Source organism: Passer domesticus, chromosome 27 (genome assembly GCF_036417665.1).
Source record: "Passer domesticus isolate bPasDom1 chromosome 27, bPasDom1.hap1, whole genome shotgun sequence".
NCBI classification, from domain to species: Eukaryota; Metazoa; Chordata; class Aves; order Passeriformes; family Passeridae; genus Passer; species Passer domesticus.
The window spans coordinates 3,192,682-3,212,735 of record NC_087500.1 but is presented as its reverse complement, the minus strand read 5'-3'; the positions used below and the strand labels follow the sequence as shown (position 1 = coordinate 3,212,735).

At 58.1% G+C, this 20,054-nt stretch overlaps 3 protein-coding genes across 4 annotated transcripts; all 3 read left to right on the top strand.

The window, feature by feature from the left end:
• The first annotated feature begins 1,013 nt into the window (after nt 1-1,013).
• Nucleotides 1,014-8,456, top strand: LOC135286586 (amine oxidase [copper-containing] 3-like). Its single transcript, XM_064399656.1, has 4 exons — nt 1,014-4,406; nt 6,171-6,456; nt 6,633-6,762; nt 7,527-8,456. Exons 1-4 carry the CDS (start codon nt 2,840-2,842, stop codon nt 7,809-7,811), a joined length of 2,268 nt encoding a protein of 755 aa, XP_064255726.1. The 5' UTR covers nt 1,014-2,839; the 3' UTR covers nt 7,812-8,456.
• A 391-nt stretch (nt 8,457-8,847) lies between these two features.
• On the top strand, nt 8,848-14,281 carry LOC135286585 (amine oxidase [copper-containing] 3-like). 2 transcript variants are annotated; one of them, XR_010350784.1, is made up of 4 exons: nt 8,848-10,685; nt 10,772-11,057; nt 11,318-11,408; nt 11,757-11,806. XR_010350784.1 is itself a non-coding variant. In XM_064399655.1 (4 exons), exons 1-4 carry the CDS (start codon nt 9,116-9,118, stop codon nt 12,762-12,764), a joined length of 2,289 nt encoding a protein of 762 aa, XP_064255725.1. In that variant the 5' UTR covers nt 8,851-9,115; the 3' UTR covers nt 12,765-14,281. The 2 variants fall into 2 exon arrangements, 1 of the variants encoding a protein (XP_064255725.1); XM_064399655.1 differs by lacking the exon at nt 11,318-11,408 and adding an exon at nt 12,462-14,281 and having other exon boundaries at nt 8,851-10,685; nt 11,757-11,886.
• A 235-nt stretch (nt 14,282-14,516) lies between these two features.
• G6PC1 (glucose-6-phosphatase catalytic subunit 1) lies at nt 14,517-18,763 on the top strand. Its single transcript, XM_064399664.1, has 5 exons — nt 14,517-16,628; nt 17,084-17,193; nt 17,521-17,629; nt 17,847-17,962; nt 18,061-18,763. Exons 1-5 carry the CDS (start codon nt 16,399-16,401, stop codon nt 18,570-18,572), a joined length of 1,077 nt encoding a protein of 358 aa, XP_064255734.1. The 5' UTR covers nt 14,517-16,398; the 3' UTR covers nt 18,573-18,763.
• Nucleotides 18,764-20,054: the final 1,291 nt, after the last annotated feature.

Sequence of the window (20,054 nt, the reverse complement as noted above, 5' to 3'; positions counted from 1 at the left end):
CACTGGGGACTGGCATGTGGGAAGCAGTACGTGCACTGAGCAGGTCATAAACAAGTTAGGGAGAAGTTACAAGTTATAAGTTGCTGCTGTTATTACAGAGACGTGCAATTTCTTTAATTCTAGGTTAGCTTTAAGCTGCTGCAGGCTCCTTTTGGAGAGGGCACATGAGCAATTCCATGGTGTGTGTGGCCCCCAAAGATCCCTCACTGCTTTCCATCAGGCAGCTATTGACACGGGTTCTGGCTCTGCAGACTTAGTTAATTACTCTGCTTCCTCAAATTCCTACTGCAAGATGAAGGTGGATTTAGGGCTGTTTTGTTTATTCTGAAACAGCTTTAAACCAGAGCTGGAAAAGTCCAGCAGAAACAGACAGGACTAAAAAACCTGTTATCAGACAAGGCCTCCATGGCACAGGCTCTGCAGTGGGGCAGAAAGCTGCCATCCTTGTCCAGCAGCCCTGGGGTGTGTGCTGTGGTTGGTTTGTCATGGGGATGTCAGTACAGATTAGGGTTTTCTCTTTCTTTCCAAGCCCCCAACGTGCAGAGAACCAGGAGTGTTCCCACAGTCTATTTCTGGATCTCTCTCAGCCCAGCTGCAGGGTTGAGTTGTGATTTGTGGGGCAGGAAGGCCTGTGGAGTTTTCCTAAACTACTGCTGTGCTGCTTGGAAAGGGCCCTTCTGTAATTGCAGCCTGTGCCGTGGCTTTGAGGAGCTGCAGATGCAAACCCAAGGGGCAAAGTCAAACCTGAACAATCTCTTTGTGCTTCTCAAAGGAAAGATCCACATGAGCTTTGTCCTGGAGCCATGGAGGTTCTGCTGCAACCTCACCTTGGCTATGCTGGTGTGTGTGCCAGGAGAACACTTGTCCCATTCCTGGGAGGCAGCAGGTATGTCCTGGCTGTGCTCCAGACCTGACCCAGGACAGCAGAGCTGCTGTGTGTGCTCCAGACCTGACCCAGGACAGCAGAGCTGCTGCTCTGTGCTCCAGACCTGACCCAGGACAGCAGAGCTGCTGTGTGTGCTCCAGACCTGACCCAGGACAGCAGAGCTGCTGTGTGTGCTCCAGACCTGACCCAGGACAGCAGAGCTGCTGTGTGTGCTCCAGACCTGACCCAGGACAGCAGAGCTGCTGCTCTGTGCTCCAGACCTGACCTGGGACAGCAGAGCTGCTGCTCTGTGCTCCAAGTGAAATGGGCACCATGTTCGAGGCCAAAACCAAAAGGGAATTTTTCTTCCAAGCCTAACCTCAGGTAATCCTTGAGACCTGACTGACTAGGAAGTCAGTGCTGCTTTGCCTTGTTTGGGGTTACCCAGAGGCATTTGATTGTGCTGCTGGGAGCTGATGAGAGCAGGTATTTCTGCCACCTGTGGCTGCTGTGTCCCATGCAGCCACAGCTCTGTTTTCTCTGTGCTGTCCCTGCCCGTGCTGTGTCTGTGCTGCAGTGAGCCCTTTGCTGCATGCAGCAGTGCTGTGGCTCAGCTCTCCTGGCTGGTGAGGCAGAGCCTGTGTGCTGGCACAGACAGGGTGAGTGTGTCCCTGGCCTCACAGCTGCCCTGAGCAAGGCTCAGGCTGCCAGTGGTGCTGAGGATGATGGAGTGTGTCCCACAGCAACGTGGCCTGCCTCCCAGCCTGGTGTCTGAGCACAGGGGAGCACAGAGGGGCTGAGCCCCAGGCAGGATCTGCTGCAGAGGAAGAACCAGGGGCTGGTGGGCGCTGTCTCCCATCAGGGAAATGATGCAAGGAAGAGGAGGGTGAGGTGAGGTGAGGCTGGCAGCAGGAGTGGAAATGTTGGGTTGAATCTCCAGCCATGGTTCTCTTGGATGCCTTGTCCTGCTCAGCACCAGCTCCGGGACTGCAGCCAAGGTGGTGAGTCTTGTCTACCCCGAGCATCTGCTGCGTGGCAGGAGGGAGCACCAGGTCCTGGCTGCCTTGCTCTGCCAGGGCTGGGAGCAGCACTGGGGCCAGCAGGGACTGTCCTTGGGGTGGCACAGAGCAGCTGTGGTGCCCACCTGGGCACCGTGGCTTGGCAGCACTGACAGCAGGCACTGCCAGGTGTGGGTTCAGGGTCCTTCTCTCCTTGAGGGAACCTCTTGGAAGCTGTGCCTCGGTTTGTCTGTGAGCTGGAGGCAGAGACAAAGGCTGGATGATCCTGTGGCAGTGCAGTGCTGGGGATTAATTGGCTCAGAGCTGTTCTGAGGTGCAAACTAAGAGCTGGTTGTTCACAGCACGCTGGGGGCCTGATTCTCATCCTGAACTACATCTCCATGCCTGCCAAAGTTTTTCTGCTGCTACACAGAAGGATGTGTTTTCAGCAAAGGCTTCCATGTGGAAGACTGTAAAAAATTAAATAAAAAGTAACTCCAAGCTTGGAATGGTGTTGCCAGGGAGAATGTTTACAAGGAAGCAGCCTGATAAACAAGGAAAAGCGGTGAGTTGTAAAGAGGTGAAATTGTACAGTGTGGCAACAATTCCCAGCTTGTCAGAGCCTCACAGTGGTCACAGCCACCACAGGCTGACTGCAGAACCTCCGTTTTTACAGGCAGCCTCAGGAAAGCAGGCTGGACTGAAAAAGTAACGGAATTATGTGGAACTTGTCTGAGTCACTGACCCTACATCTCCACAAGTTCTTTCAGGGCACTGCCGTGAAGGAGGACCAAAGAGGCTGCAGCTGAGAGATCTGCCCTTTCTGGTCACCAAGGGTTTCAGATCTCCTCCCCTAGCCTCTCCCAGTCTTTTGTACTTTCTGTGTTAATCCATCCAGTGCAGCATACACTGACAGAGGCAGGAGCTGGAAAGCCTGTTCTGAAAGTCTCTGAATGCTGCTGGACCAACCGCAGGCATGAACCTGAAAACCGTGCTCGTCCTCCTTGGTCTGGCATTAGCCACCATCTTCGCTCTGGTCTGCGTGTTGCTGACCAGAGAAAGGACCCCCAGAACCTGCCAGCACCTTCCCCCGGAGCAGGAGGACGTGGAGGATGGGCAGAGCCTGGTGTTTGCTGACCTGACAGCTGAGGAGATGTCGCAGGTGGTGCTGTACCTGCAGGGCCACCTCGGGGTGCCGCTGGTGGAGGCGTCGCGTGCCAAGCCCTCGGAGAACTGCATCGCCTGGGTGGATCTGCAGGTGCCCGCCAAGGCCGAGGTGCTGCGGTTCCTGGACGGCGGCGGGGCCCGTCCCCCCCGGGAGGCTCTGGCCGTGCTGTACTTTGGGCAGCAGGCAGAGCCCAACATCACGGAGTACGTGGTGGGGCCGCTGCCCAGGCCGGCGTACCACCGGGACGTGACGGTGCAGAAGTACGGGGGGAAGGTGCCCTACCACCGCAGACCCACGCTGGCTGTGGAGTACAAGCAGATTGGAGGGTTTCTGAAGAGCCAGGTGTTCCCCTCAGCTCCAGCTTTCATGCAACAAGTACTGGAGTACGACGGAGCCAATCTCGCCGTGGTGACGGCTGCTCCCCGTGGATTCCAGTCCGGGGATCGGGTCACCTGGTTCGTCCTGTTTCAGAACGTGAGTGGATTCTTTGTGCACCCCGTGGGGCTGGAGGTGCTGGTGGACCACAGCAGCCTGGACATGTCGCAGTGGGCGGTGAGCAGGGTGTTCTACAACGGGCAGTACTACAGGGACATGGAGCAGCTGGAGAGTGCCTACGTGCAGGGCCGGGTCAGCGTGGAGAAGGTGAGGAGAGCGCCGTGGGACGGGGATTTCTCATCCATGAAGCCTCGAGCGCCTGCGGCCACGCTGTTCCCGCTGCAGTTCGAGCCGCAGGGTCCCCGCTACAGCGTCAGGAGCAACCGGGTGCTCTTCCAGGGCTGGAGCTTTGCCTTTGGGATGAGCGTGAGCACGGGCCTGCGGCTGTTTGACATCCGACACAAGGGGGAGAGGGTTGCCTACGAGATCAGCGTGCAGGAGGCACTGTCCGTGTACGGCTCCAACTGCCCTGGGGGAATGTCCACGCGCTACATGGACGGCAGCTTTGGCCTGGGCCGCTACACCTCGCCCCTGGTGCCAGGGGTGGACTGCCCCTACCTGGCCACCTACGTGGACACGCACTCTCTGTCCGACAGCCTGAGGCCCAAGAAGAGGAAGGCCTTGCTCTGCGTCTTCGAGCACAACCTGGGCTCCCCTCTGAGGCGCCACTACTCCAACTTGCAGTCGCTCTACTACGGGGGGCTGGTGAACTCCGCTCTGGTCCTTCGCTCCATCAGCACCGTGGGCAACTATGACTACGTGTGGGACTTCATCTTCTACCAGAACGGGGCCCTTGAGGGCAAGGTGCAGGCCACGGGGTACCCAAGCTCGTCCTTTCTCCATGGGGATGGCCTGAGATACGGGAATAGGCTTTGGGAGCACACCCTGGGTACCATACACACCCATTTTGTCAACTACAAGGTGGACTTGGATGTGGGAGGTAGGTCTGGATCTTCTCTTAATGTCTGCCATTGTTCTGATAAGCCCCAGAGCTTTGGGGTTTGCCTCCTTGTCCTTACAGTCCCTAATAACTCACATCAGAACTCTGCTTCTTTATTCTCCTAACTTCTTCTTTCATTGCAAAATTATTTTTCGATCTATAAAACAGTCTGTCAGGGTCATTGAGTGGAAAGCAGTGGGAATTTCTGGGAGCTCTGTGTTCAGCTCAGGGAAAGTATGAAAGGTAGCAGCTGAAAAATGTTTGTGTTTCCTTGAGGCCTCACGTCTGGCACGGTGTGTGTTGCCATAGGCAAGGCTGGGCAGACGGGAGTTGGCCCTGTCTGAGCACAGAGTGAGCTGGCTTTCACAGCCCTGCTGCTGCTCCTGGCACTCCTTGTCCCCTGGGAAAACCCTCCCAGTGTCTCACTGCCCCGTGTAAAGCAGGGCAGATATCCTGGTGCTCCGTGGGGCTGAGCCCCTGCAGATCCCTCCCTTTCTTCCCTTGAGGAAACACTTGGGTGTCGGATCCTGAATTGGAAGCAGCTACAGCAGCCCAGCGAGGTCCCTGCTCCCGTGTGCAGTCACAGCCTGGCAGTGGGTGTCTGCACAGGGTTTTGAGCCCAGGAGCAGCCCCCTGCTCACAGTGAAGTGCTGGCAGCCACCCTGGAAGTGCAGGGATGCTCAGGGGCACCTCTGAGTCCCCCAGAAGGCGATGGCAGCTCCTGCAGTCCGGGGACAGTGGGGCCACACCTGGTGCCTGTTGTTGAAAACAGCTTCTGTCAAAGGCAGAGGGAAAATGTTCTACATCTGCACAGGACCAAAGAGGTCGCTGGTGGGCAGTGGCTACATCTGAACCAGCCCAAAGAGAAATGCAGGGACAGGGAACAGGAACAGCCCCAGGGATCCCGGCTGTCTCTGCAGTGTGGAAAGTAACCTCAGAGCTGTGCTGGTCAAGCTGCAGCTAACCCCAGAGCAAGCATTTGGTGTCCTTCTGTGATGCAGGGGTTTGTGTGGCCTTGAAAGGTGCTGCTGCTGTGGCTACAGTCAAAATCAGGGCTGGTACTGGTTCCCTCCTGCAAGCAAGGCTCGAGAATGTGCTAAAATACAGTTCCTGTTTGGGGGCAAGATCCTTTTCTGTGACTTCAACGCCCCTCTGTTTACAGAGGCTGAGCCCTGACTGCTGCACAGCCCTCCTGAGCAGAGCTGTGTAAATCTCAGACTGTTCCTGTGGTGAGAGGGGAGCCCTGTTCAGGCAGGAGGGCTCGGGGCTGTGCAGGGAGCTCCTGCAGATCCCTCCCCTTCTTCTCTTGAGGAACACTTGGGTGTTGGAGCCCGAGTTGTGGAGCCACTACAGTGACCCAGAGAGGTCCCCTGCTCCTGTGTGCAGTCACAGCCTGGCAGTGGCTGCTCCAGGTGCCTCCAGTGTGCAGGATGAGCAGTAACCAAGCTCGTGCTCTAGTTAATGACACTGTGCTTGCATGGGAGGCAAACCTGTTCTTCTGTCCTGGGGTGGAAGAACATCCCTTGTCCCCTCTTGTCTCTCATAGCCTCTCCTGCAGAGGTGCTGCCCAGCTTGGACAAGTGTCCAGCCCTAGATTCACACGTGGGGTGTTGTCATGGCACGTGGAGCTGCAGAGCAGCAGCTGCTCCTGGACAGGGTTGGTGCTCAGAGCCTGGGGAGAGCAGGGAGAGCAGGCACTGTGATGTCCTTGGGGAGCAGGGCACTGTGGGCACTCTCCTCAGTGACTTTGTTTTGGCTCCACAGGGGTGAAAAACTCCCTCGTGGCCCACGACATGGCCTTTGAGATGGCACGGGCTCCCTGGAGCCCAGAGCAGCAGATAGAGCGGCCACGACTCACCAAGACAGTCCTGGACACAGAAGACCAGGCTGCCTTCCGACTCCAGTCCAAGATGCCCAGATACATCTTCTTTGCAGCCAACAGCAAAAACAAGTGGGGCCACCAGCGTGGCTACAGGATCCAGATCACCAGTTCTGCAGGGGAGCACATCCCCGAGGCCAGTTCCATGGAGAGGGCCATCAGCTGGGCAAGGTCAGGCTGTTGTGGCTGGCATGGCAGGTTCTCAGAGCCCCCCTCAGCCCTGCCAGCTGGGAAGGCACTGCTGGATGTCCCTTGATGGTACAGGCCTGTGCTCTGCAGGCTTTCAGGAGCTGATTTAGCTCTGCCCTGCCTCGGGGGGCTGCTCCCCTCTCTTTTCTTGTCCTCAGGTACCAGCTGGCTGTCACCCGGAGGAAGGAGGAGGAGCCCACCAGCACCAGCATCTACAACCAGAACGACCCCTGGACACCCACTGTGGCCTTTGCTGACTTCATCAACAACGAGACCATCACCAACCAGGTGAGCTGGGGTCCCTGGGCTGAATGTAACACCCAGCCCAGGCTCAATGGGAGCCCCAAGGAGCAGGGAGACTCCAGCACCACCCCTGGGACAATGGGCCCAGCTTTGAGAGCAGCAGCCCAGAGAAAAGTGGGTTTGAGCATCCCCTTCTCTGTGTGTCTGCTTGGTACTTTGGTCAGAGAACATAGAGAGTGTGAGCAGAGCAGAAGTTTGTTTCTCCTGAAACATGGGTCTCCTCAAGCCAGGTCTCATAAGGTCTTGGAGATCTATTTGACACCCAAGATAGCTCAGCTACCTTAGAAGGCATAAAATCAGCAGGATGGCTTCTGTGGTAGTGTTGGGAACAAAAAGTTTTTAATAAGAGGCAAAATAACAAACTCTTTACAGAGAAAAACCGATCCAGGTGCAAGAGGTCTTCCTGCCCCTGGTAAAACACCTCACTCCATCAACAAAAGGCACATTCCTATATTCCCCCTGTGGAGAAATGCTGGCAAAACCTCATGAAAATCTCTGTGAGGCCAGAGTGAGGCCATGGAGGTCAAGGCAAGGGTCCTTCCTCTGGGTGGATATCTACAGCCATGGCTGTGGCAGGTCTTTGGGGAAGGGAGGAGCTTTCCCAGGAGAGGGGAGCTTGGTGTGGGAATGCAGCTGGCTGGTGCCCATCAGGGTCCCCCTCCTCCTCTGTCACTCCCCACTGCCCCACGTGTATTTTGGTCACTGCAGCTTCTGAAGTAACCCTGGGCTTGTGGCTCTTTCCTGCCTAGGACCTGGTTGCCTGGATAACTGCTGGCTTCCTCCACATTCCACACTCTGAGGATATTCCCAACACTGTGACCGTGGGAAACGCGGTTGGTTTTCTCCTGAGACCCTACAACTACTATGACCTGGACCCCTCTATATACTCCCATGATGGTGTGTTCTTCACCAGCGAGCAGGACTTTACAGCATGTGAAATCAACCCTCTTGCCTGCTTGCCCAAAACTGCCTCCTGTTTGCCAAACTTCCCCCCATTCACCTATGATGGTTTTCGAAATATGAGCAGGGTTTAATGGTGCAGGATGGTGAGGAGATGTGGTCAGAGACACCAGGCTGACTGTTCTGTCTCTGATTTTCAGCTTTTTTGTGAAATTGTCTCAATTTTCCGTTGTCCAGTGACTTCACATTTTATCATTGCTTTTGAAATAGTGCTCTTGAAGAGGGAAACATGATTTTCCTAGCATGATGTGAGATGGAAGTCTACATTATCTGTTAGTTCCTGAATTTGAGTCTATTGCCAGAGGAAAATCAGGAGAGGATCCTGTGCCTCTGCTGTAGAAGCAAGTGCTGTGTAGTGCATATCTCAGGTTAAAATAATGAAAATGGTGCTGGTCCAATGCTCTTGAGTGTCTTGTTCTTACAACTTACAGCAGCGTCTCCTGGGGGTGGTGCTGGTCTCTGCCATGTTTGCTGTGCCCACAAACCAGCCCAGCGTGGCTCTGGGTGTTGTCTGGGCACGGGGATGTCCAGCTGGAGGGCAGGAGGGACAAGCTGGGGTGGAGGTGGGCACTGGCACCAAGCCCTGGGGCTGTTGGGCTGTTGGATCGTGGCCAGGACTCTGTGGGTTGTGGCTCTCAGGCCCTCAGTGCTGGGCACAAGGCAGGGATCTGGACAGGACCTTGCAGGAAGGGGTTTAATGGCATTAATGGTTTCACCTTTCCTGGCTGCACGGCCAGTGCCACTGCCTGTTTGGCTGGGCTCTGGTGCCCCTGTTCCCCTCCTCCATCCCTATCTGTGCTAGGCTGTAACTCAGGATCAGTGGGCACCTTTGCAAGGTGACAAACAGCTGTCCCCTCTCCCCTGGCTGCAGGACCACGGGGGTGTTGGCAGCAGCAGTGATGGCAGGGCTGTGTCAGGAGGGGCAGTGGTGCTGTGTTTAGCACTGCTCTGCGCTGGGAAGGATTATCCCTCCAGCCACTGCTGCCTGCCCAGCATCTGCGGGGTTAAGAGAAAGAGGAGAAGTGAGAATGTGCTTATTCCCCCTAAACACTGCATCCATCCTCTCCAAGCTCTGCAGTGGGGGATCTGGGACCAGAGGGAAAGGACAGATGTACAAACATTGAGTTTACTTAAAATTACGGCTCTCCAGGGAAGCACAGCAAAGTTGCCTTTTATGGTTCCTAGAAAATCCTGGCAATGTGTGAGAACGTCCCCTTGCACCCTCCCTGCGAGTTCCTCGGGGCTGTTCCCTGCTGAGGAAACGGGAGGAAAATAAACCCGAGCCAACCCAGCCCCTTGTTCTAGTGAGCTGCTGGGAGGATTCCACAGCTGGAAACGTGTCCTGCCAGACTGCAGGAGCACTGAAGACAGTGCAGGCATGAGCCTGAAAACCGTGCTCGTCCTCCTTGCTCTGGCATTAGCCACCATCTTCGCTCTGGTCTGCGTGTTGCTGACCAGAGAAAAGACCCCCAGAACCTGCCAGCACCTGCCCCCGGAGCAGGAGGACGGGGAGGACGGGCAGAGCCTGGTGTTTGCTGACCTGACAGCTGAGGAGATGTCGCAGGTGGTGCTGTACCTGCAGGGCCACCTCGGGGTGCCGCTGGTGGAGGCGTCGCGTGCCAAGCCCTCGGAGAACTGCATCGCCTGGGTGGATCTGCAGGTGCCCGCCAAGGCCGAGGTGCTGCGGTTCCTGGACGGCGGCGGGGCCCGTCCCCCCCGGGAGGCTCTGGCCGTGCTGTACTTTGGGCAGCAGGCAGAGCCCAACATCACGGAGTACGTGGTGGGGCCGCTGCCCAGGCCGGCGTACCACCGGGACGTGACGGTGCAGAAGTACGGGGGGAAGGTGCCCTACCACCGCAGAGCCGTCACCGGCAGCGAGTACGCAGAGATCAACGCCCTCATCCACAGGGAGATCAGGAAGGCGCCGCGCTTCCTCACCGCCTGCTGCGAGTCCCACGGGACCGACCTGGTCACCCTCACCACGGCCCCGCGGGGCTTCAAGTCCGGTGACCGCGTCACCTGGTTTGTCCTTTTCCACAACGTGGCTGGCACCGGCTACTTCCTGTCCCCAGTGGGGCTGGAGGTGCTGGTGGACCACGGGGACCTCCACGTCTCCCGGTGGCAGCTGCGCAAAGTCTTCTACAACGGCCGGTACTTTGCCGGCACAGGGGATCTGGAACAGGAGTTTGTGGCTGGCACGCTGGAGGTGGTCAGGCTCAAGCAGCCCCAGGCTGGTGCAGTTCTGGGCTCAATGAAGCCCCAGCGCCTGCCTGGGCCCCCGGGCCCGCTGCAGTTTGAGCCGCAGGGTCCCCGCTACAGCGTGAGGAACAACCACATCACCTTCCAGGGCTGGAGCATGGCCTTCGGCATGAACCCCAACACCGGCCCGCGCCTCTTCGACATCAGGTACCGCGGGGAGAGGATTGTCTACGAGCTGAGCCTGCAGGAAGCCTTAGCCCTGTACGGCTCCAACTGCCCCGGGGGAATGTCCACCCGCTACCTGGACGGCAGCTTTGGCATCGGCAGGTTTGCCTACGAGCTGGTGCGGGGCCTGGACTGCCCCTACACTGCGACCTACGTGGACCGGCACTACCTGGCAGAGGCAGATACTCCCAAAACCAACCAAAACTCGCTCTGCATTTTTGAGCACGACTCTGCCCTCCCTCTGAGGCGCCACTTCTCCGACTCACAGTCCTTCTACTACGGCGGGCTGAGGAAAACCACGCTGGTCATCCGCAGCATCTCCACGCTCATCAACTACGACTATGTCTGGGACTTCATGTTCCATGCCAGCGGGGCCGTGGAGGTGCGGGTGCACGCCACGGGCTACATCAGCTCCTCCTTCTTCCATGGCCGAGGCACTGACTATGGCAACAGGGTTGGGCCCCACACGCTGGGGACGATGCACCTCCACCACATCCACTACAAGGTGGACCTGGATGTTGATGGTAGGTCTGGCCACCTTCGTGCATGGCTGTGGTTTACTGTGGCCTGGCGTGCAGGGCTTGAGAGGGTTTTCTGTTCTGCTTCACAGGGCAGCTGAACTCCGTGGAGACCCAGGATATGGAGTACGAGTTTGTCAAAGATCCCTGGAGCACACAGAGCACCATTGAGCGGCCATACCTCCGCAGGGAAAGGCTGCAGAGGGAGGATGAGGCAGCATTCCCACTCCATGTCCCCATGCCCCGCTACCTCTCCTTTGTCAGCCCCAATCCCAACAAGTGGGAGCACCCACGCAGCTACAGGATCCAGATCATCAGCTTTCCTGGGAAGCACCTGCCCACCAACAGCTCCATGGAACGCTCTGTCAGCTGGAGCAGGTGGGTGCCAGCCTGAGCCTCAGCTGCTCCTGCTCCTGGTGGAGGGAGGCTCTCACCCCTGGGCAGGCCTGCAGCAGGCTGCAGGGAAGGGTTAAACAAAGGGTTAAAGCAAACATGCTTTTTCAGAGCTTTTGGCTCTGAAATTTCCTTGACATGTTGCTCAATAACATCTGCTTATGGCAGTTCACAGGCAGGAGTCTGACCCCACGTCAGACTAATTTAGAGCAACCCCATGTGTTTTTCCCTTTGAGAGGAAGTAGGCTGTAGAATGAATTCCTAAGGGAAGCACTGGCATTGCCAGGTCGTGATATCTTCCCACGAGGACAGAATGCCTTTTGGAAACTGCTTGGGGTAAGCACAGGCCAGTCTCACTGCCAGGGTGAACTGATGGAGCTCATGCTGGGGAAATCTGTGTGGGGGAGAAGCAGCTGTGGCTTAAGGGAGTGCACTGGGCATTGAGTGGCAGCGTTTGCCCCTGGATCCATCCACGTTTCCCAGCCATGCTGGAAAAGCCACAGGCAGCAAGGGATCCCCCACAAAGCTCGGAGATGCAGGGGCTGCTGCCCATTACTGCCCTCTTGGCCCTTTCCTCCCTGCCCCAGGGCAGACTGGGGATGCCCAGCCCCAGTTTGGCAGTGCCTCCCAGCTGGCAATGCCATGGCTGGCGTGGGCAGGCCCCTGTGACCCCTGTGCTGGCAGGTACCAGCTGGCTGTCACCCGGAGGAAGGAGGAGGAGCCCACCAGCACCAGCATCTACAACCAGAACGACCCCTGGGCACCCACTGTGGCCTTTGCTGACTTCATCAACAACGAGACCATCACCAACCAGGTGAGCTGGGGTCCCTGGGATGGAGAGGAACACAAGCCATATGAGGAACGGCTGAGGGAGCTGGCATTGTTTAGCCTGGAGAAAAGGAGACTCAGAGGTGACCTTATCACTCTCTTCAACTTCCTGAAGGGTGGCTGTGGTGAGCTGGGGGTCGGTCTCCTTCTCTGGGCAACAACAGATAGAACAAGAGGACACAGTCTCAAGCTGCGCCAAGGGAGATACGGGCTAGACTTAAGGAGGAAGTTTTTCACAGAAAGAGTGGTCAAATACTGGAATCACCTGCCCAGGGAGGTGGTGGAGTCACCATCCCTGGATGTGTTTAAAAAAAGACTGGATGTGGCACTTGGTGCCATGATCTAGTTGAGGTGCTAGAACGTGGGTTGGACTCAATGATCTTAAAGGTCTCTTCCAACCTAGAGATTCAGTGATTCTGTGTGAGAGAAGCTGAACCTTGTGGGGACACCCTGCCTCCTGCCCTGGACAGAAGCTGCTCCTGTCCCAGAGCCACACTGAGCAGCTGCTGGGCTGGCAGAGTCCTGCTCAGCCTGACAGATGCCTCGTTCCTCTTCTCCCAGGACCTGGTTGCCTGGATCACTGTGGGGTTCCTGCACATCCCTCATGCTGAAGACATCCCCAACACAGTGACAGTGGGGAATGGTGTTGGCTTCTTCCTGAGGCCCTACAACTACTTCAACGAGGACCCCTCGGTGGATTCAGCTGACAGTGTCTACTTCAGCAGTGAGCAGGACGCTGGGGCGTGTGGGGACAATCCCCTTGCCTGCCTGTCCTCTGCTGCCACCTGTGCCCCCCGCCTGCCCCCCTTCCACTTTGGGGGCTTCCTCAACCTCAGCCTGGCACTGCCTCTCGGCGGGCTCTGATGGGCCAGGGGCTGCTGCTCAGAGGGTCTCAGTCCCAGGACCTGCCCTCCCCCTGCCCAGAGTGTCCTGTGCTCAGGCTCAGGTTTGGGGAGAAGCTCAGCTCTTGTTTCAGCACTGCCAAAGGACAGCCCAAAGCCTCTGAAAAGCAACCCCTGGGAGTGATTTTTTTATTTCACCCTGTGAACTGTGGGGTGCCCACAGCCACTTCCCTCCTCCAGGATGGGGCTTCCACCACCTCCCCATCATCGCTGCACACAGGAGCACAGTGCTGGCCACACACAAAGCTGCAGCTGCCCCTGGAGCTGTGGGCCAGCTGAGGTTTTGCCCACAGGGGCAGGAGTGAGTGGTGTGGTGCTGCTGTGGAACTGCCACAGGATGCCCAAACCTCCTCCCCAGCCTCGCAGCCATTGCAGCATGCAGGGCCAGCAGGGCCAGCTCTGCAGAGGGAGGTGCTGCCCTGGGAGGCTGCTGGAGGAGCCCATGGCTGCAGGAGCCCATGGCTGGGCCTCTGGATGGGCACTGCCCGGGCTGGGCTGCCCCGTGTGTGCCCTTCCCAATAAACGGGCACTCGAGTGCTTTTCCTGAACAAACTCCCGGGTGCTGCTCTGTCTCCTGTGGCACGGCTGAAGCCCTGTTAGGGATGGCCCTGGCTCAGCTCTGCGGGGCTGTGGGGCTGCCCCAGAGCCTGGCACAGTGCCTGGCATGGCTGTGTGGGTTGTCCTGGCGATGCTCCTGGACCCCGGTGCTGGCAGGAGGCTCCTGCCAGGGAATAGGGAGCAAACAAGGGAGTTAATGTTTAACAGTTGTTCTGAGCTGTGTTAATCAGTTCTGGGCTTGGCTGCTGCCCAGCCTGCTCAGCCCCCCTGTGTGGGGACCCTTGATTCCACAGCTCTGGGCTGCAGGATCCCACAGAGCCCCTCCCCACCGTGCCAGGCTGCCGTGGGGACACCAAGAAGCTTGGTGATGGCAGTGCCAGCCCTGGCCCATGGCTGAGATACTACACACTCACCTGGGGGCATGGTGGGTATCCATCCCCTCCTGTAGTGGATGGGTCTGTCCAGAACATGCTGAGAGGGGCTTGAGCAGCCCCAGTGGCTGAGCATGTGCCCCTGGGAGCCAGCTCAGCTTGCTGCAGCACACGGGAGAGGTGAGGGGAGGAGAGGCCATGGCTCAGTGTGGGGCTGCAGTGGCCCCTGGCTGCCCTGGGCTGTGCCCAGAGGAGGAAGGTCGTGCCCAGGCAGCTCCCTGCCCACCGTGTGCCCACATGTGCAGTGCTGACGCAGGGACCACGCTGCCACAGCCCAGCCTGGACCTTGCAGCTGTCAGGGAACATTCCGGACCAAACACGGGCACTCCACGTGGCACGGCCAGCCCCCACTGGTGCTGTGCTGGCCAGAGCTTCACCTGGAACCTTGGGCAGCACGGGCACAGCATGTGCCAGAGCCTTGGGCAGCACAGGTATAACATGTGCCACAGCCAGCATCCAGAGCTTTGGGAGCATGGGTACAGCGTGTGCCAGAGCCAGCATCCAGAGCCTTGGGCACCACAGGCACAGCGTGTGCCACAGCCAGCATCCAGAGCTTTGGGAGCATGGGCACAGCGTGTGCCAGAGCCAGCTGCTGCCACTGCAGTCACACAGCTGGGCAGAAACTGGGCACCCCCAGCCTGGCCCCAGTCCTTCCCTGGAAAGCCAGCCTGTTTTCAGTTCACATCCCAGCAGTGCTGCTGGCAGGGTGTACAGAGCAGCACCCTGAGCAATTGTCAGGCCAGGCAGAATGCAGAACCCTGCAGTGCCCAGGCAGCTCTGCTGCCCTGCCCTGCCCCAGGTCCACCCAGTGACTTTGGGGCTGGGGATTTATCCACAGGGCAGGGCATGGAGCAGTGCTGGGACCGTGTGTGGCACCTCTGGCACAGTCCTGACCAGTGGCATGTGCACCTGGCACTGCACAAACACACTGGGGTACTGGGCTGAGCCACTCTGTGCTGCGAGGGAGGAGGTGGCTGCTTCCATCCTGCTTCCTGCTCTCTCCCCATTACGGCCCCAGTTTCCTGCAGTGACTTTTTCCTAGGGGACTGGAGTGCTAGTCCCCATCCCCCAGCACCTTTTGCCCCATTTTCCGCTGTGAATTCTCCTGGGAAGGATTTATTGCTGACGGTTTCAAAATATTTTTGGAACAGAAGCCAAGTCTGTTGCATTCCTTCACGCTGGCCAAAGCCACTCTCAGTTGAAGACCCTGGAATGAGCTGTTGGGGAATTTATTTTGCAAGAGTAATTCTGTTTCTGTGCAAACTTCTGCTTTGTTGGGACGTTTTGCAGGTCAGGAGCTCAGTCCAGGGTCTGGGATCACCTTCCTTAGGTGCAGCACGGCCAGGCTGGATGGGACATGCCTGCAGCAGGGCTGTGTCTGTGGCCTTTGCCTGCTCTCCTCCCAGGCCATCCATGCCCATATCCCAAGGAGCAAGGTTTGCTGGAGTTTTGCCTGTCAGACCCCATGGCTCCCTGGGCTCTGCACGGGCAGAGGGGCAGGATGGGGCCTGTAACTCCTGCTGTTTGTCAGCAGGACCCAGGACTGGACACGGCTCTCACAGAGACAAACACCACAGGGCAGGGGTTCAAGGATCCTGACATGAATTTTCTCAGGAGGGAGATAAGTGATGCATTTCACTGGCTGTTGATCATTAATGCCCTGCTGCCTGCTCAGCTGTGGTGGGTGCTGGCTGGGCACCCCGTGCTGCTGCCACGGGGCTGTGTCCAGGCACTGGCAGCTGTGGGTGACAAAGATGCAGTGCCAGCACTGCTAGCAGGGACAGCAGAGTGCAGCTGGGGTGGAGGGGATGCCATGGGCACCGCAGGATGAGTTCTGTGTTTGGCTCTGTACCCACAGCTGGGGTCTGATGGGGCAGGAGGGATTAACCCAGTGGAGCAGTGCTGGGAGAAGAAGTGCAGTCTTTATTTGCAAAGATCCTTCAGCCCCCACTAGAGATCAGAAGAACACGACTGGCAGCCAGGAGCACCCAGGCCTGGCTGTCTGGGACTGCAGGGACCTCCAGGAATGGCTTTGAAAGTTTCCCATTATGCAAAGTCCTGGTTAAATTAGCCTGGCAAATGAGGAGGGGGGTGGGCAGCCTGCCCTCTGCTCCATGCACCCACTGCATGCTCCTGGGCATCCATGCCCTGCTCTGGTGGTGGTTCACAGGAGGATGGCAGAGAGACCAGAGCAATTGTCAGCCCTGGACATGGCAGCTCTGCAGGACTGTCACACACGGAGTGTGGCATAATGGAGCAAGGGCTGTGGGTCAGCCAGAGCATCTGAGCTGCTGCCCTGGCTAGCTGGAGGAGCCAGCTGCAGTTCCCCCCGAGTGAGGGGATGGTGAGGGGCAGGGGATGGTGCTGGGGCTGGAGCACTGCGCTCCACGTGCCCTCAAAACCTGTTTTCCCCTTTTACGTAAGCTGTTCCAAACATGTTTGTTACAACCCCCTGGTGATGTACCTTTGGAAAGAGTGGTTTTGGGTCCAAAGATCAGTGCTGGGACAGTGACCTGCCTGCTGCAAACAAGACCCTGCAGAGTATAAAACCCCAGTGGCACAGTGGAGTACGGGACAGGCAGAGGCACGCCGAGGGCAGAGAGGAGGATGGAGGCCAACATGAACCTCCTGCATGACGTGGGCATCCAGACCACACACTGGCTGCAGCAGCGCTTCCAGGGCTCCCAGGACTGGTTCCTCTTCATCTCCTATGCTGCTGATCTCAGGAATGCTTTTTTTGTCCTCTTCCCCATCTGGTTCCACTTCAGTGAAGCAGTGGGCATCAGGCTCATCTGGGTGGCTGTGATCGGAGACTGGCTCAACCTCGTCTTCAAGTGGTGAGTGGCCTCGAGCCAACACTCCCACCATGTGCTGGCACACCTGGACTGATGTGGGCCAGATGGATGCTCTCAGCCCCAGGGCTGGAGTAGAACAGAGTTCAGCCCCAGCTGGGCAGTGACAATGGTCACTCCTTCCCAAGCCATGCAGAGATGGAGCCTCCTGCAAACAGAGCCTCCCATCAGCCAGGGCTGGTGCTGAGTGGGGGATCTCCACAGAGCCCCTCACCACAGGAGGTCATACTGACTTGCTTCCAGGTAGTTCTTGCTCTGGGGCTGGGGATGGGGACATGGAGTGGCAGTGTCAGCTGTCAGAACCAGGCAATCAGCTGGGTGCTGTGTCTGTCAGGATGCTCTGCACCTTGTGGGTCCCTTGCTTCTTCCATCTCCCAGGACAGATCTAAAGCTGCAGTTGTGCCCTGGACCTCCTCAGATCCCTGCTCTTTTCTTTTCAGGATCCTCTTTGGGGAGAGACCATACTGGTGGGTCCTTGACACAGACTATTATGGCAACAACTCTGCACCAGAGATCCAGCAGTTCCCGCTCACCTGCGAGACTGGCCCAGGTAGGGCTCCCCGAGCCATGGGAGGGGCTCGCAGCCAGGGCAGGGGGTGCTTGCCCATGGTGACCTGAACAGGCAAAGAGGGGGGTGTTAGCCTGGCCTGCCTGGCAGCCTGCAGGCAGCACATGCCCCTGGACAGCTCTGGAGAGAGGGCCCGTGCTGCTGTGCTGCTGGGGACACTGGCTGTGCCTGCAGGGGAAGGAGGCAGGGCAGCCCCTGCACAGAGCAGACTTTGACCCTTGGTGAAGCTGTGGTGGATCAGCACAAACCCCTGTGGGTGCTCAGCTCTGGCCCATGCAGAGCCTGACCTGGGTCTCTCTTCTTGCCCAGGGAGCCCATCTGGCCATGCCATGGGTGCAGCAGGCGTGTACTATGTCATGGTGACAGCCCTGCTCTCTGCTGCTGGGGGAGAGAAGCAGTCAAGGACACTGGGATACTGGTAAGCTGAGTGCCAAAACCACCTGTGCCAGGCAGAGGTGGCTCCAGCACTGACAGGCACAGCCAAGCCCCTCCAGGTGCAAGGCTGTGGGCTGACAGCTGGGCTCTGCATGGGCACAGGCTCAGTGACAGCCAGGCATTGTTTGGAGTACATGATGGCAGTGCCAGGGGCAGTGCAAGCTGGCCCTGGCACTGACATGGGCTCCTGTCCCTCACAGGGTGCTGTGGGCAGTGCTTTGGATTGGCTTCTGGGCAGTCCAGGTCTGTGTCTGCATGTCCCGAGTCTTCATTGCTGCTCACTTTCCCCACCAGGTGATTGCAGGGGTTTTCTCAGGTGAGTGGATCAGACCCCCCTCCCTGTCCCTGCAGCAGCACTGTGCTGGACTGCAGTACCTGCAGCACTGACCAATGCTCCAAATTTGTTACTGACAGGGATGGCTGTGGCCAAGACCTTCCAGCACATCCGCTGCATCTACCATGCCAGCTTCCACCGGTACCTGGGCATCACCTTGTTCCTCTTCAGCTTCACCCTGGGTTTCTACCTGCTGCTGTGGACATTCGGCGTGGACCTGCTCTGGACGCTGGAGAAGGCACAGAAGTGGTGCAGCAACCCTGAGTGGGTCCACATTGACACCACTCCCTTTGCCAGCCTCCTCCGTAACCTGGGCATCCTCTTCGGGCTGGGGCTGGCCCTCAACTCCCACCTGTACCAGGAGAGCTCCCGGTTAAAGCAGGGCCAGCAGCTGCCCCTCCGCCTGGGCTGCATCGCTGCCTCCCTCCTCATCCTCCACATCTTCGATGCCTTCAAGCCTCCCTCCCACATGCAGCTGCTCTTCTACGCCCTCTCCTTCTGCAAGAGTGCTGCTGTGCCACTGGCTACTGTCGGCCTCATCCCCTACTGCCTCTCCCATCTCCTGGCCACACAGCACAAAAAGGCTGCCTAAGGCACCCCGACACCCCAGGGGTGTCTCAGGGGCAGCTAGCAGGCCCTGGGTGCACCTCAGCCACTGTTTGCCTCCCGCTGAGTCTGCACAGGCTGATTCTGCACTGGGAGCAGACCACGGAGGCTGGGCTGGTGGTGCTGCTGGGTGGCTCCCACACCACAGACCCACAGTGCCAGTCACGCTGGGCTGGGGCTGGCACAGAGAGCCCTGCATGCCCACAACTCCCCTGCTGCCCCTCCTGCACCCACAGGTTGGGGTCACCTGCCCAGGACCCAGCAGCAGCAGCAGCAGAGGGAGGTCCTGCACTCCCTTGCAGCCCGTGGGGACAGGCCACCTCTGTGCTGCAGGGCTGGGGACAGCACCACTGGCAGCAGGGCTCCCACCTCAGCGTGTCTGGGGTCTGCTGAAGAGGCAGCTCTGTGACAGGAATGGACAGACTGTGACATGGAGATCAAGTGCCAGTGTGAGGGACCCCCAGCCCAGGGACGTTTGGTGTTCACCTGTGTGTGATCAGCGTGGGGGGCACTCACACCCACGTGTGCACATGCGTTACATGGAGCTGTGCACACATCACATGGGGTGGCTGGGGCTGTGCCCCACAGGAGCACAGGAGGTGCTTTTAATAAAACAGGAGGTGTTTTATTAAAGCTGAAGGTTGTTTAGCTGGCGAGTTTGAGTGTCCTGCTGGCCTGCACCATGGGATGGGGATCAGCTCCTGGATGCAGGGCTGTGCCATGGCAGGTGGTAGAGGAAGGACATTTCTCTGGGGCTGGAGACCCTCAACACCTGCAAGACATGTTCAAGCTAAAGGAAGGGCACTGCCCAGTGCCCTGGGTCTTTTCCTTTTGTCTTGAGGTGCAGCTGAACACTGACAGCACAGTGGGGGCAATGAGCTGCTTTTTGTGCTATTTATCCAAGGTTTCTGGGTGCACTTTGTGCCAGGAACAGGGACAAACCTGTGTCACTTCACTGCTTACAGAAACGAGCTCAGCTTTGGGACCAACTGGCCCAGCTGGGGCTGTGCTGAGCCCCCCGGGTGTTGGGGACAGTGCTGGCATTTTGCCACAGTGTGGGGCTGGGGTCATGTCCCTCCCACTTCAGTACCCCAGCCCAGTGCTCACTTTGCAGCAGGGAGTTCTGTGGGCCCAACCTGCTGCACTCCAAGCTGTGCAGGCTGCACAGCCCAGCTATCAACCCTCTCAGGAAACATCCTCAGTCTGAGATAGCCCAAAATACACAGGGAGGTGCAGACACTTTCTTCCTGCCAGACTCTGTGTGGATGTGTAGGATCACTCCCAAAGCACCAGCCCCTGCAGCTCTGACCCCACACCCAGTTCCAGGCCTCAGTGGTGGTCCCTGTGCTCTGATGCCATCCCAACAGCTCAGCCAAGGCTGTGGCCATGCAGCAGTCACAGCACCCATTGGTGGGAATCCCATCTGCTGGGGCTGCTCCCATCCCCTTGTTCATGACAGATAAATGTC

Bases quoted from the DNA above. Each gene is read 5' to 3' on its own strand.
- LOC135286586 (XM_064399656.1), top strand. From the start codon at position 2,840: ATGAACCTGAAAACCGTGCTCGTCCTCCTTGGTCTGGCATTAGCCACC. The intron at 4,407-6,170 runs GTAGGTCTGGAT...TTGGCTCCACAG, and splicing joins GGTGGACTTGGATGTGGGAG to GGGTGAAAAACTCCCTCGTG. The intron at 6,763-7,526 runs GTGAGCTGGGGT...TTTCCTGCCTAG, and splicing joins ACGAGACCATCACCAACCAG to GACCTGGTTGCCTGGATAAC.
- LOC135286585 (XM_064399655.1), top strand. From the start codon at position 9,116: ATGAGCCTGAAAACCGTGCTCGTCCTCCTTGCTCTGGCATTAGCCACC. The intron at 10,686-10,771 runs GTAGGTCTGGCC...TCTGCTTCACAG, and splicing joins GGTGGACCTGGATGTTGATG to GGCAGCTGAACTCCGTGGAG. The intron at 11,058-11,756 runs GTGGGTGCCAGC...CTGTGCTGGCAG, and splicing joins CGCTCTGTCAGCTGGAGCAG to GTACCAGCTGGCTGTCACCC.
- G6PC1 (XM_064399664.1), top strand. From the start codon at position 16,399: ATGGAGGCCAACATGAACCTCCTGCATGACGTGGGCATCCAGACCACA. The intron at 17,194-17,520 runs GTAGGGCTCCCC...CTTCTTGCCCAG, and splicing joins CACCTGCGAGACTGGCCCAG to GGAGCCCATCTGGCCATGCC. The intron at 17,963-18,060 runs GTGAGTGGATCA...TGTTACTGACAG, and splicing joins GATTGCAGGGGTTTTCTCAG to GGATGGCTGTGGCCAAGACC.